The sequence below is a fragment of the Pseudorasbora parva genome, chromosome 13, assembly GCF_024679245.1.
Source record: "Pseudorasbora parva isolate DD20220531a chromosome 13, ASM2467924v1, whole genome shotgun sequence".
Classification (NCBI taxonomy): domain Eukaryota; kingdom Metazoa; phylum Chordata; class Actinopteri; order Cypriniformes; family Gobionidae; genus Pseudorasbora; species Pseudorasbora parva.
In genome coordinates this window covers 43,559,160-43,575,455 of record NC_090184.1, presented here as the reverse complement: position 1 = coordinate 43,575,455, position 16,296 = coordinate 43,559,160, and the positions used below count along the sequence as shown (strand labels likewise).

Sequence of the window (16,296 nt, the reverse complement as noted above, 5' to 3'; positions counted from 1 at the left end):
GAGATCCTGTCATCCGGTGTTAAAAATCTATGGCATTACTTCAATGCGTGTCATTTATTTATGCAATAAATAGTAAAAAATAAATGGTCTCAGTGTCCCACAGGCTTTTTTGATGTTCTGTATGTTTAGAAACGGTCATTATTATTTTAGTAATCTTGTGAATGTTGTCAGGTGAGATGTGATGTAGGAACAGGAGGAGTCAGTCACACACTTACGTTAGTTTAAACGTGTCTGAAGCGTCTCACACACACACTTGAAACAGACACTTCAGTGAGAGTCATCATATAACCACCATGGGTAACCAAAGGTAAGAATTTTTCTTTTTTTTTAAATGTATTATTTGAATATAACAGGAATAATTGACTTTAACTCCATTTAAAGTCCATTATTCCTCTCAAACTTAAGACCAAAACAAATGTCTTTATGCCATCGTAAAAATAACTAATCAAGTGTCTAATCCAAATCCAAGTCTTTAATTTGAAGAGACCAACGATGGTTTATGATGAACAGATTTACGACGCACATACTGTAGTAAAAACAGACGTTGTGCGAAAACAACATGAGAGAGAGTAAATGTAGAATTAAAATTCTTGGATTAGCGAAGCATTTACAGTTTGAGAGTGGCCATTTTGAGGAGCGTTCTTGCGATTAAAGCTGTGACTGATTGCATTGATCATCTGAAGTACGAGCTCTGCCGGAACAGCACTCCTCAAAGTCAAAGCGCAAACATCATTTAACCCTCAGGAGTCTGAGCTGTTTTGGGGCCCTTTAGAAGTTTTGACATGCTCTGACATTTGTGCTTTTTTCAGTTGTTTATAAACACATTAAATCAGCACTAGGTAACTTTTCAACCTTCATAATATATTTTCAAGACTCTTGTGATGATAAATCGACTTACAGTAGGTTGAATGACACGTCTGCCATAGCCTGATGGGGTCTGTATCGTTTTTAATCGTACTTTTAAACTTCGGGTTTCGGGTAGTAACCCGAGAACAAAAAGAACTACAAAATTCGACTGCTTTACGGCATATCCGTCACTTCCACCAACACACACACTTCCTTACATTCGGGCGTGCGAGCCCAACTTTGTTCGTCGGATAATAGTCATGTCCGAAGCAGCACAGACTAAAAAGAAAGAAAAGGTTTTGTTGGAGGAAAGCAATAAGAGGAAACGAAAAAGTGATTAAAGGCAGGACGAGGCTCAACATGTGACCAGCGTTTGCTCGTTGGCGTGAGCTGAAGGAGGCGTGCCCGACCGATGCTGTCCTGCTTGTTATGGTGATTACCTACCACTCAAACATTGAACTGAAGTATCATATAGATTCTGGAAAACGCTAACCAATAGACTACTATAATGATTCTGGCTTGTAAACGTGAGCAGCGCGATTATTTGGCGTTTGAAAAAAATAAAACCCATGAAATTATATTCATATGACATGCTGAAACATAAGCCACTGACTGTAACGTTACCTGGGTTGAAGACATTTCACACGCGCCGCCAGAAGAACACCTGCATGTGAACTCCTCCTGCAGTGTTCAGGGGAACTGTTAGTGCTGCACCAACTCGCGGGGACGCTTTTATGAAGTTATTTGGCCCGCCCCGCACCACTGTATATATTTTTACAACCCGCCGCGCACCCGCGACCATTAAATAGACATACGGGGTCCGCGGGTTATGAGACGAGCCACGCATCACTAGTTCAGGGCTATCAGGGCTGTCATGTCAACAAATGCACGCGATGGCATCCCCTGCTGTAGGATTACAGAGTTTACGACAGTAGTTGAGGACATTATTTTTTCCCAACTGTAGGGGGACCCCGAGAGCAAAAGTTACCAAAAGCAGCTTTAATGGCAAAAGTGTAATTACACTGTATTCAGCACAAACTGTGCTACCATAATATGTGAGCAACATGTATGTACATGCTTGTATTTTTGAGAGAATAATGTTTATGTATTGGTTTTGGAAAAAAAAAAAAGTTTTAAAATTAAGGCCTCAAAGCACAATAGATATGTAGCCACAAGACTTTATAATAATAGATGTGGTTCCCTAGAGTTTTTGCTTCAAACTGATGCGAGAATCATTGAGCCTGTTAATTCACATTATACAATACATTGATTTAAATTTTGTGAGACTATTTTTCTTTACAAAGGCCATATGCGAAGAGGCGTGAATGATGATGTGAGGATCATTGAGCAAGCTAATTTACATAATACAATACATTGATTTAAACTTAAGACCATTTTTATTTACAAAGGCCATGTGAAGAGGGGTGAATGATCATGACATTTACATTTACATTTAATCATTTAGCAGACGCTTTTATCCAAAGCGACTTACAAAAAAGGGGAGAGCAATAGAAGCAAAGAAACAGACAAGGCCAACAACCTGTAAGAGCTGTAAGAAATCTCAATTAATTAGCACAATACACAACTATTTTTAATTTTTTAATTTTTTTTAATTTTAGACATCTACAACAAAAACTCACGTACGCAAAATACAGAACACTGGATTCTGATAGTTATGATAACTATGTAACATACCCGCCTGAAGGCACAAATCCGGATGAGAGACGTAGATATGATCCAGGAGTGTGCGCTTTTTGGTCGTTGCTGTGGTGATCAGTAAGTGCTATTCTGTATTGGTCAAGTGCAATTGGAAAAGATGTGTCTTAAGATGTTTTTTAAAAATGGCTACAGACTCGGCAGCACGAATTGAGATCGGCAGGTCATTCCACCAGGTGGGAACGGTCCAGGAAAATGTCTGTGAGAGCGATTTCATGCCTCTTTGGGATGGAACCACGAGGCGCCGCTCACTCGCAGAATGCAAGCTTCTGGAGGGTGTGTAAGTCTGAACAAGTGAGTTTAGGTATATTGGTGCAGAGCCAGTGGTTGTTTTGTAGGCGAAAACTAGTGCCTTGAATTTGATGCGAGCAGCCATTGGCAACCAGTGCAGTTTGATGAAGAGAGGCGTAACATGCGCTCTCTTCGGCTCATTAAAGACCACTCTCGCCGCTGCATTCGGGATCAGCTGCAAGGGTTTGATAGCGCATGCTGGAAGCCCAGCCAGAAGAGCATTACAATAGTCCAGTCTGGAGAGAACAAGAGCTTGAACCAGGAGTTGTGCAGCCTGTTCTGATAGGAAGGGTCTGATCTTTCTAATGTTGTATAAAGCAAATCTGCAGGACCGGGCTGTTGCAGTAATGTGGTCAGTGAAGTTTAACTGGTCATCAATCACAACTCCAAGGTTCCTGGCTGTCCTGGATGGAGTTATGGTTGATGAACCAAGCTGAATGGAGAAATTTTGATGACGTGCTGGGTTGGTTGAGAAAACAAGTAATTCTGTCTTTGCGAGATTGAGTTGAAGGTGATGTTCCTTCATCCAGTCAGAAATGTCTGTCAGACAGGCAGCGATACGAACACTGACTGTAGGATCATCTGGTTGAAATGAGAAGTAGAGTTGAGTGTCATCAGCTTAGCAGTGATAGGAGAAGCCGTGTTTCTGAATGACAGAGCCTAATGATGACATGTAGATGGAGAAGAGAAGTGGTCCAAGCACTGAGCCCTGGGGAACCCCAGTAGCCAGATGATGTGACTTAGACACTACACCTCTCCATGACACCCTGTAGGACCTACCAGAGAGGTAAGACCTGAACCACTGGAGAGCAGTTCCTGAGATCCCCGTCTTCTTAAGTGTTGACAGGAGGATCTGGTGGTTAACTGTGTCAAAAGCAGCAGACAGATCCAGCAGAATGAGCAATGAGGATTTGGAAGCTGCTTTTGCCAGTCTCAGTGCCTCAGTTACCGAGAGCAAGGCAGTCTCGGTCGAATGGCCGCTTTTGAAGCCGGATTGGTTGTTGTCTAGGAGGTTGTCCTGTTCAAGAAACATAGAGAGTTGATTGAACACAACTCGCTCAAGGGTCTTTGCAATGAAAGGCAGAAGGGATAACGGTCGGTAGTTTTCTAAAAGTGCTGGATTCAGAGAGGGTTTCTTAAGCAGTGGGGTTACCCGAGCCTGCTTAAATGCTGTGGGAAAGGGTCCCGTGTGAAGAGAAGTGTTGACAATGTGAGTGAGTGCAGGAGTGATTGAAGAAGAAATAGCCTGAAGGAGGTGAGTGGGTATAGGATCAAGTGGACAGGTAGTAGGGTGATTGGAAAGGATGAGTTTAGAAATATCTGCCTCGGAGAGTGGAGAGAAGGATGGAAGCGTGTTCGTGTTTGTTGTTGAGATGTGCGGGTCAGTTTGTGGTGAGGAGAACTGGTTGCTAATGAGAGCTGTTTTGTTTGTGAAAAATTATTCAAAGTCATCAGCTGTAAGAGTTGATGAAGGAGGGGGAGGAGGAGGACAAAGGAGAGAGGAGAATGTTTTAGAGTTGGCGAGAGTCAGAGCAATTGTTGATTTTGTTGTGGTAGTATGTTGTTTTAGCAGTGGAGACATTTGTAAAGAAGAGAGAAGAGACTGATAAAAGGCAAGGTCAGTATAGTTTTTAGATTTATGCCATTTCCTCTCTGCCGCCCTGAGTCCAGAGCGATTTTCACGGAGAACATCAGACAGCCAGGGGGCAGATGGGGTTGGGCGGGCTGGTCTGGATGAAAGGGGGCAAAAACTGTCTAAGGAGGATGTTAGAGTGGAGCAAAGAGTGTCAGTAGCAATATTAGTGTCCAGTGCTGAGAACTGAGCAGGTGGAGGGAGTGAAGATGAAACCATAGTGGATAGTCGAGAGGAAGAGAGTGAGCGTAGATTACGCCGAACGGTAATCTGTGTAGGAGTACATATTGTATCAGGAGTCAGTATGAGGTTAAGAGTGATGAGAAAGTGGTCTGAGGTGTGTAATGGAGTAACTAAAGTGTTGTCCGTGGAGCAGTTGCGTGTGTAGACAAGGTCTAATTGGTTACCTGATCTGTGAGTAGCCGTAGTAGATACTAACTTAAGGTCAAATGAAGTCAGTAGAGTGCTGAAGTCTGCAGCTAGGTGTTTCATGAATATTACTGGGTATCACACCTGAGAGAAAAGACCTGCATAATGACTGAGCCTCAGGTATGTGACTGAGATGAAGCTAAGCAACAGGACAAAAGAAATATATTGTGTTGTATACCTATTATATTTTAAATTATCAAAAGATTTGACTACACTGCAAAAAAAGCTCTTCTTATTTGCAGGGCTCGACATTAACACTTGTCCGGGACAAGTGGATTTTTTGAAGGGACAAGTGAAAAGGAATTTTACTTGCCCGACAGACAAGAGCCGGATTAAAACAAAAAATAACTAGCGAATCACCAAAATGCAAGAATGATTGGGCATTAATTTAGTGTAAGTGGCGATCGATAGTGGTGGATAATATATGATGAACTGACGATAACAAGGTCGCGCTGTTGACGCCCGTGCAGCCTCTCGAGGAGAAATTACAACTCCAGAGCGTTTTAGCTGTTTCCTGAATACCATCACGACTGAAAATGACACTGCTTTCATATGACAGTTTCTTAAACAATAAATTAAGATTCACTTACATTCACTTAAAGTCACTTACATTTTAGATTCATTATTGAGTGCTTTTGTTCGGTTTCAGCAGCGACAATCGTACACACAGCAGAACCGTAGCGTCTCACAGCAACAAGTGTGTTACTGAACGATTCAGTGTTTGAATAAATCGTTTTAATGAACGACTCAATGACTCATTAAGATTTTTCAGTGTAAATTATTTAATTTTATTGTTGACAGCCCTTATAGTGTCTTAATTTAATTTAATGTATTGATCAAAGTTAACAATACAAAATTAAACCTGAAGCATAGCCTATATTTAATAAGATTAGGGGGGAAATGCCCTTTATAAAAGGTAAAAATATAAAAAATACAAATTCACAAATATGCAGATTTAAATATGTCAAAGCTGATTGAACACTGGTGAGAATATTGCTTCAAAATAAATTATAGTTACAACACACACACAATTAAAAAAATATCAAACTTTTTTCCGGCCAAGCACATTTTTTATCCGGACAAGTGAATGAACGATGCGAGTTCATTAATTAATGTCGAGCCCTGTTTTTTGGTATGTTTCTTATTTTCAGTCCAAATATCAAAATTAAATTTATTAATTAAAATTTTAATTTTCAGATTAATTTACTAGATATGTAACATGACATAAGAAATTTGTTCTTGTTTTGTAAAAATTAATTTTTTGCTTAAAGTAGCACTCCTTAGTGAAAGCGCAAATTAAACATCATTTAAATCGCTAGAAAGCACAAGAAAATATTCAACAGCACTGTAGATTGAGTAATCTGTGAGGGGAAAAAATTACGTTTACGGAGTTTCAGTGACATTATTACATTAAACGATTATATATAATGTTGAATATAATGTATAATGATGCAATGGGGGAATATGTGTGGCTCCTAATAATAATAATAATAATAATAATAAATACACAAATAATAATAATAATAATAATAAAATCTCTTGGCTTAAAATATCGGGATACATATCGTATCGTGTGTTCAGTATCGTGATACATATATCGAACCATCACACGAGTGTATCATTACACCCGTTATCTCCAGATTCTGCTTTGTTTAATCACTTTCACACTCTGTTTGTCTGTTTTTACGGCTGTAGATCAACCATGCCGCAACCACCCATGATGCAGCCGCCCATGATGCAGCCGCCCATGTTGAAGCCATCTTATGAGATCCATAATTCATACAACATGACTTATGAGATGCAGCGTGAGGCCGTTCAAGCCGCTCTTCTGGCTGTGAATACATACACAACTGATATGGACATTGCTACCTACATCGTGCAGGTTAGTTCTCTAGTTTTTCTGAGAGACTGGTGTGTCTTCGTAAAATTGTGCTCTGAGCGTTTGTGTTTTTAATGCTGCGTTTGTGTCTTTCCTTGTAGGAATTTAACAGAAAATATTGGTGGAACTGGCAATGCATTGTGGGAAACTCTAGTGGGTGCAGCATCTACAACTATTATCTCAACTTCTCTGTTGGTGACAGAAGAATTATGATGTGGAGACCTTGAGGGTCAGCATCAGTTCAAACTCAATTTATTTCATCACTACTAATAAAACCTCCTCCTTCAGCTTCAAGTGTCTTTCTGATGTGAAATCTGCAAGGGTTTCTTATAAATGTAAACAGAGCTCAAGACCATCAGGCCCGAAGATGATATGGGTCCTATTGCACAAAACTAGGATAAAGGATTAAGCCGGGATATCTTGGTGATCCCGGGTCATTTTATCCGCTAATATACAGTTATCTTTCATTATCGTTATCGTTCTTGGTGTGAGTGTGCCTTCAGGATATGTTTACACAACAGCGGTGTAAACAATTTTGCATACAGATGACAAGATCACCAAGATATCCCGTCTTAATCCCTTATCCTGGTTTTGTGCAATAGGCCCCAGTACAATACCAGCCAGGTGATCTACACTGTAAAAATTAATTGTTCAATAAGTTATGACAACATATGTTTTTACATTGTTTTTAACTAATCAAAATAAGTTAAGAAATATTCGACTTTTTTTATAAGTTATACAAGATGTAACTTATTTTTTAAAGTCAGTTTAACATAATCTAAGTTGAAATAACGTAAACATCCAAGTCGATTTTACTGCAAAAGTTTAAAATGTGCCTCTTTTTTACAGTGTAGTCTGGATACTCACTCATCCGCTATTTCGAACAGGTATCGCCTTAATGGCAAAGTTAGCAGCTAAATGGCAGTCCTCATTCCTCCTTCTGAGACAACATGCCAGAGAAAGGAAAGAGATTTTTTAAAGGTCCCATGGCGTGACATTTTTATTTTATGAGGTTTTTCAACATTAATATGAGTTCCCCTATTTTTATCAGTATAAAACAAGTTCAGGCTTTCTCTGCCTTTGAGAAAATGAGAGCTCAGACAAGCTGATCTTGAATTCTCCTATTATGACGTCATACCAGGAAAGGTTACCGCCCCTTCCTTTGCTTTGCCGCCTAGAGAATTAGTAGAGAAAGGAGTCAGTTTCCACAGTGGACATCAGCAGCACAGGCTTTACCATACGGATTCAACTGCACCGCCACAAACAGTGAGTAACAGTGTTCATTAATGCCTGATCTGGGATCAGAGAGTTCTGATGTGTAGCTAATCATTCAAGTTCACACAGACTTTTTTTCTAAATCGTTTAATACTGTCAGTCCTGGAGCTGGCCGTCTTGATGCTTCAGTGAATCAAGCCAGTGACTAAAACGACAAACTTCACGTCATTTCTGTTAGCAGCATGAAACAAATCTGTTATTTAAATGATTAAACAATAAAAAGCGATCAAAGAACACTCTTTATAATGTAGGTACCATCCTAAAGTCCCTAGCTCCTGGGGAAAGTTCCTGCGGTGGCTAACGTCGTCAATAACTTGCAGGATGGAATTCATCAATCGGTGGAAAGTTGCTGCAGCATTTTACAGCCCAAATGGGAGGCGTAGGAATTCATATAGGGCAATGTTGGTGACAAATGCAGTTTTAGCCATGCTGGCCTCATGTGATTCCTCATCACAAATACTTTGAACGGATAAACTTGGTTGTGCATTACACATTGAAGAGAAACTTTCCCAATGCAAACTGTACTTGGCCACTGGCAAGAGAAAAGGTTTGACCCTTGCTGAACTGGAAAAACACCCCTTCCTGCTTGATCTGATCCCAGAGAGACTCCTGGATAAAAGAATAAGTTCTCCCTTCAATATTTGCTTCCATATGATGGTTATGAAAACTCAAAGGCAACGTCAGAGCAGTGTTGCACGATATACCGGTACTAGAAAAGTATTGCGATACCCTGCTATTACAAACGGTGCGATATGGACTTTTATTAGTACCGGTACTTTAAGGAGGACAGCGCCTATGAGCGGTATTTCTTAATGTGCGGATATGTGACAGCGGGTGTCAGGACGTGTGTGCAGAGCTCTGCTTCCACCGCTCACTAAACATTGGAAGAAGTACAAGAGTTAAATATATACGCGCAGCGCATGACAGAGAAAGCAACAGAAATATGCGCGCATGAGAAGAAAAAGCGGGGCGCGGGACGTGCTCGCGCTGCCGGACTCTGACCTGAAGCGCGCGCACACGCTGTTCAGACAACAAACATGTGATTGCGATCGCCATTCAGTTCCGTCACGGATTATTATTTGGGTTTGAATAGTGAAACATATGTAAAAATGCGTGGTCTGCGAGTATTCAGGTAAACACAGTCGGAGATGTCTTTAGTGAACATATACAGCTGAGGTAATTAGATCACTGCAGGTCTTAAGCCAGACCTAATATTCTGTTATTAATGTTAAGCAAACAATGAAAAATAGAAAACCACCACATGCTTGGCTAAATAACTAAAATATCTTTTTTAAGAATCAGTGATTATTTAATTTCTTCCTTAACTTGCTACTGTTAAATAGACCTAATGTAGCTGGAAAATAAAGCACTGTTTTTGTCATATTGCTTGTAATTTGCATTTTTTGCTTATTTAAAAAAAAATACAATTAAAAATCTATATTATAATAATAAGATTACATTTAAAAATATTAAATTACTCGTATCATAAAATAAGATTTTGGTCATCCCAACCTGTTCAGAAGTGAAAGGTTAGTGAATGATAACGAGTGATAATGTGATCTCTGTAAGGATGTTCACACTGGCATGCAGTTATATAGCAATAAGAGAAGGGAATGGTCAAAAACCAGCAGGAACATGCTGGCCAAGTGAATATTTAGTAAAAATAAATAAAACAATGAATAATAAGTTCTGTTGTCATATTATTCATATTACCTGTTTTTAGCGTGGTATCGATTTAGTATCGGTATCGAGGTATTTTAGTCTGGTATCGTATCGAAGTCAAAAATTTGGTATCGTGACAACACTACGTCAGAGTTGTCAAGGTGGTGGGAGTGGGGGGGTCCCTCTGTATATACAGCAATGTTAGGGCTGTTGGAATGTCCTCGCCCTGGTTTTCCTCCTCCATTGCCACTTTTCCACCAAGGCAATGCTGGTGCTAGTTCAGAGTCAGAGCCTAGTTTCAAATCGGTTCTGTCTTTCCACAGCCAAAGCACTAGCCTGACAAGCCAGACCCACATCAAGATGTTTGGTCTGGAAACTCACCATAGACAGGGCTCAGTCCGAGGGGCGGGATAAACGGTTGTCTTTCAAACTCCCTCTGCACGCGATAGGATAGCGGTACACCAACCGGAGCAACGACGGTGAAGGGGAGCTCGCTGACTGATTAAACATTCGCCGTATCCGGTCGGCTAAACTCCGAACACATCTTTCCTTTTTAAGAATGACTTCAGTGCCGCTCTTTGTTCTTTTCTCAGAGGAAAGCTTAACTCCAAGTCTTCCGGAGGCGCGGGCAGAGCTGATTCGAAAGACCGCCGCCGTTCGCCAGTTTCTGTGTTGACTCAGACTGTGTTACTAGAAGCACGCAAACCCAACTCGGCCGTCGTCATTATGGCCCCGCCCGCCGACTCTATAGCCTACCTACACGATGTGATTGGGCCGTCCAGATTCTGAGGAATACAGCTCAGATAGGAATTGAGAGTTGCTAGACCACACTTGTGGGCAAATTAAATTTGCTGCCGCTAGGGTGCGTCTAGATTTCTAGGCTACCAAAGCACCAGCTCCGAACCAGAAAAAGTGGTTCTCAAGTAGCACCAAAACATTGCTGGGCTAGAAGTGAGAACCGCTTGCATGAGCGGCGTTACCGTGACCAACAAGATGAACACAATCTTGTGACCGCCATTTTTTAAATAGCAGCTAATCAAGCTAACAGCTGCTCGATTGCAATCTCCGTCTATACAAATCATGGAGAGCTGCACGAATTCCTTGGATTCGCGGCGTTTTGATGCCGATAGGATCATAAAGCCATGAGCCATTGTAGATGTAAAGCTTGATCTAGATGCATCGGCGCTGTGCAGACCGATCGGCGTATGACATCAAAGTACAGCGAGAGCAAACGACTCCTTATACTTTTGAATTGCTCACGCGGTATTTTGATATCATATGCGGATCGGTTTGCGCAGCGCCTATGCATCTCGAACAGGCCTAGAGTGTTTGTATTTCCCGCTGCCTCGCTAGCGTTGCTGAGAAAGATGAGATGTACAGCTACCGAAAACCGGTTCTTTAAAGGCTCCTCAGTCGAACCAACTTAGAACTGGCACTAGCACTGGCTCTGAACTAGCACCTGGTTCCTTCTGGTGGAAACGGGGTACATGTGAGGTTGCTTGCTCTTCTTGTCTTTGCCTCTAAAAAACCCTCTCTTCACTCATATCTCGCTCCACCAGCATGCCTACACGAACTAGCTCCTCTATCATGGATACCGTTCCTCTTAAAATGCGTGGACTGCAGTTCCTAAATATACCTCGAAGTGTCTTGCACTCGGTCATGGCGGGCTTCAATCTCAGACACAGAGGTCTATATTGGTAAATAAAAGAACGAATGTCCTCATCCACTGCCAGCGTTCTTTCCCTAATCTTCTCTCTGATTCCACCTCATGGTCTTCAGGTAAAGATGACTGAAAAAGGTTTTAAATTGTGTCCACAACTTGACCCCGCCTTCTCAGCTGCCCACCAGTTTTTGGCCGTATGAGTAAGAACAGATGGTAACATAGACAAAATCTCTACATTAATAAGGTTGGATGGCGAGATACTCTTCGCTTATCTCTAGATGGGCAATAGGGTCTTCTCCATCCAAACTATTGAATTTTGGAAACTCAAGTTTTATAGGGGTTTTAAACTGAATAGAGCGAGAGTAAATTTCTGGAAGTTGAATGTCTAGCAGTCATTTCTCTCCACTTAAGACCTTAAGTCCATGACTGCCTGGCCCAAATCTTGAATGCTTTCCTCCAAGACCAGTTTTAATCATTGACATTCATTTTTAACCTCCGTAACTATTACTTAATCTCATATATAGTTTCATACGCCTTGACTTGAACTTTTAAATAACTAATTTGGTTTTGATGAGTGTTCAAGTCTTCCAGAGTGAAATCTAGATGCACCCTAGCGGCAGCCAATCTAATCTGCCTGCGAGTGTCGTCTAGCAACTCTCAATACCCTTCGGAGCTGTATTTGCCAGGGCCGGGCCAATCACATTGTCGGTGGGCGGAGCCATAATGACGCCGGCCGAGTTGCGTTTGCGTGGTTCTAGTAAACACAGAAACTGGCGAATGGCGGTCTTTCGAATCAGCTTTGACCGCGATTCTGGAAGACTTGGAGTTAAGCTTTTCTCTGAGAAAAGAACAAAGAACGGCACTGAAGTCATTCTTAAGAAGGGAAGTTCGGAGCTTTGCCGACCGGATACGGTGAAAGTTTAATCTATCAACGAGCTCTGCTTCACCTTCGTTGCTCTGGTTGGTGTAGCGCTATCCTATCGCGTGCAGAGGAAGTTTGAAAGACAACCGTTTATCCGCCCCTCGGATTGAGCTCGCAATGGTGAGTTTCCAGACCAAACATCTTGATGTGGGTCTGGCTTGTCAGGCTAAATTTACCTAGCATCTGGGTTTTAAACTTATCACCTTCCTTCTACCTCACTCATTCTAGTTTCCAAATATTTAACTCGATTAGCCAAAACCAGAGGGATAAGACTTTCATCTTCTTCAGCCTCCTTAGCCTCATACGTACTCTCTATGTACTCTACGTACTGTAAATGCATCTGAATTATAATTAGGATCTATGGGAGTCTCTGCCATTTATAAATGTTATAAGGAAGTATGAACTTCAAAATGAGTATTCATACAATAAATTGACTGGCAGGTGTAAAAACGGCATTGAAAAAAATTGCCTAGTTACTTCTCAAATAACTGCCCACAGCTTTTACTCATCATCATTCGGATTGACCCGGTTCAGGCACCATTTTGTGTAACAAAAAAAAAAACCTTTTCTAAAAATCGCAATTTAAAGAAAGACACATTGAAAATGTGGGTCACAATCTATTGAGCTTTTGATACTCATAGAATTGAAGTGTCATAGTGAGTACAAACAAGCCACCTTCACACACAAACAACCGTTTTCCCCCCTAACCATAGTACAAAAAAGTTAACTAAAAGCAGTCAATGAAGTACTGACACAATAAAAAACCTGGGTTTCCAGCGTTGTTTAGCCTTTGCCAGTCAAATTGTCCCAAGTGCTCCAAATCCAGAAACTGGCCCGGTGCCTCCACAATCTCCACAGGTTTACGCAGTTCCAGGCAAGGCAAATCCAGATGAAATAATCCCGTGGTATTTCCCACACGTATTAAGCGGATGAATTTATTACAAATAGTTCGATAGAGCAACTTGACTCAAGACCTCGAATGATACTCAAATTAAACATAGGGCTCCGATGATCAATAGAAAGAAACAAATTTTCCCATCACTGGCCTAACCAAGGTTGAAAACAGTGAGCTTTAGCTCAACCATCCTGGTAATTTGTATTACTACCCTTCATTAGGGCCCAAGCCCTGAAAGGGCGCAGAGCCCTATTGTTCTTCTAAGGATTATTTGTTATTATTATTATTATTATTATTATTATTTTTTTACGCGACTATTTGGGCATTTTTGGGGCACTTAACGTGCTCGAAAACTCTTGAAACTTTGCACACGCATCAGAATGCGCGGCCATCAGGGCCGGGCTGAGGCTGGGACCCGGGCGTGGCAGGGGGGCTCGACAGCGCCCCCTAAAGTGGGGTCTGAAAACGTGGTCTATAAATCAAACACACTTGCACGTACATATATGAAACTCGGTACACATATAGAGCTCATCGGGCCGAACAACTTTCGTGCTCTAAGTTATGCGTCAGCCCAACAGGAAGTGAGCTATTATGGGTTGTTCGGAAAACGCATGCTGTGGAATTTGCGATACTCCTCCTAGACGATTAACCCGATCAGCACCAAACTCGGTCAGCATGAAGTCAAGACACTGAGGATGCTAAATTGCAAGCGAATTTTTGATATCTCAAACGGTTTGGCCATGGCGAAGAGACAAATTTATGGCGAGAAAAGGGAAACAGGAAGTGTGTTATAACTTTTGCATACATTAATTCATTTTGATGAAACTTCAGCTGTGTGTTCGTTGTAAGAGGCCGATCACATGGATATGACTTTTGTGAGTCAAAGTTATAGCGCCACCAACTGGCAGCAGGAAGTGTCACTTTTGTCCAAAGCGGGGGGTTAGTTTTATCTACAGTCACCAAACTCGGGATATATATTGTACTTTTCGAGCCGGACAACTTTCTAATTTACAGTCATTAGCTGTGACCAACAGGAAGTCAGATAATTTGGTTGGAAGATAACAAGAAGTCGAAAGCGAGCTCTGAGTTTTTACCTTCTCCTCAAAAGCGATTCATTCAATCTCCTCCAAACTCAGACAACATGAAGTAAATATACAGAAGATGCTAAAATGCGAACGGTTATTGGATATCTCAAACGGTAGTCCCGTAGCAAAAGCCTAAAAAACACAAAATAAGCACACAAGTGCCTGGTTCATAAATAAGGCTATACTCCCACCTGCTGGTTATTCTATATATCACACTGGCTGTTTTTCTGTTTTTTTCCCCCTGTTTTTTCAACACTTATGCACTCCCTTAAATGACCAGTAGAGGGCAATATTGTATAAGTTTTCAAGCAAAAAACCTTGCCTCTCTGGGTGTGTGAATGGTTTTCTAGCTTAGTGGGGACTTAAACCTGAATGCACACTGACTCATGGGGACTTCCCAATGGTACAGAAGCTTATAAATCAAACAGAATGAGTTCTTTTGAAGAAAGTTTTGTGTGATGGGTAGGTTTAGGGGCAGGAGCAGTGTAGGATGACAGAATATATGGTTTGTACAGCATAAAAACCATTACGTCTATGAGTCCCCAGAAAGATAGTGAACCAGACATGAGTGTGTGTGTATGTGTGTGTGTTTGTGGGTGGGTGTGTGTGTTGTGGATGGGGGATGGTGAATGGGCTTAACTGATAAGAGTGGCCTGCAGCATACTTCAGCATTACTACTGTGTGTGTGTGTGTGTGTGTGTGTGTGTGTGTGTGTGTGTGTGTGTGTGTGTGTGTGTGTGTGTGTGTGTGTGTGTGTGCGTGTGCGTGTGCGTGTGCGTGTGTGTTCTTTTTTCTAGCCTGGTGGGGACTTCAACCTGAATGCACACAGACTCATGGGGACACGTGTCACTGATTTCTACAGTGTGTGTGTGTGTGTGTGTGTGTGTGTGTGTGTGTGTGTGTGTGTGTGTGTGTGTGTGTGTGTGTGTGTGTGTGTGAGCCACTCTTCTGTCTAAAAAGATTACCTCTCAATGCTGTGCTTTGGCCTGCATTAAAGGATAAAACATTTTATTCTTGGTTTGAATTAAAAAATTAATGTATAAAACCAGTTTATTTGTAGGGCATTGACAATATTGTTTTATATAATTAGTTAAATAATTGTGTTAATACAAATAATTATTAATAAAAAAAAAAATATATATATATATATATATATATATATATATATATATATATATATATATATATATATATAAAAACACTACTAACAAAAGAAAAAAAAACACATTTAATTGTCTATTTAAAAAAGTAGTGTGTGTAACTTAAAAAAATGAGAAGATTAATGCCTTTTGTTTAAATATAAATATAGAATAACTAAATATAGAATAACCAGAAGGTGGGAGTGTAGCCTTATTTAGTAACCAGGTGGGATATGTCCTAGGGAACACTGTTTTGAAGATAAAACTATATTGTTGATATATTAAAACAGTGTTTTCAGACAGTGAAATAAAAACAATGATCTCTCACTGTTTAGATTTTGTGTCTGTCATTCCCCTCCCCCCTCCCTCTCCCAGGATCACTCTCTCTGTGGGTGTGTGTGTGTGTGTGTGTGTGTGTGTGTGTGTGTGGAGGGGGTCTCTCTCACTCTGTGTGTGTCGCCTTGTCTCTTGTTTTTTTCATAATTTAACCCTTTCATATCATAATTGCTATCAGCAATATCTATCACTTTATTGTGAAAAATAAGTAAAAAAAATTTTTATTATATATATAACACTGGTCTTCTGAACTTACAATATTTTGAGCTGCAAAAAATACATTTGCACATAATTGAAAGTGATGTCCCAATACTTTTAATTGTTTTCTATAACATAGGCTTTAAAGAAGGTCATGTGCTGTGTTTGCAAAGATCACGTATGACACCTCTTTAAACTAATTATTTATTGATAGAATTCAAATGGATAAAAAAATTAAATTTCACATGAATTTATAAAAGTGGCTGTTTATAATAAACTTCCTTAAATTATATGCACGCATATTACTCTTACCTGACACTGATATTA

General features: G+C 40.6%; 2 protein-coding genes across 3 annotated transcripts in view; both read left to right on the top strand.

The window, feature by feature from the left end:
- The window catches only part of mrpl40 (mitochondrial ribosomal protein L40), a 135,689-nt gene that overhangs the window by 35,237 nt on the left and 84,156 nt on the right, over nt 1-16,296 (top strand). The gene's annotated exons all lie outside the window — the stretch shown is intronic.
- LOC137038351 (uncharacterized) lies at nt 6,453-7,045 on the top strand. The gene is made up of 2 exons (XM_067412840.1): nt 6,453-6,797; nt 6,896-7,045. Exons 1-2 carry the CDS (start codon nt 6,618-6,620, stop codon nt 7,019-7,021), a joined length of 306 nt encoding a protein of 101 aa, XP_067268941.1. The 5' UTR covers nt 6,453-6,617; the 3' UTR covers nt 7,022-7,045.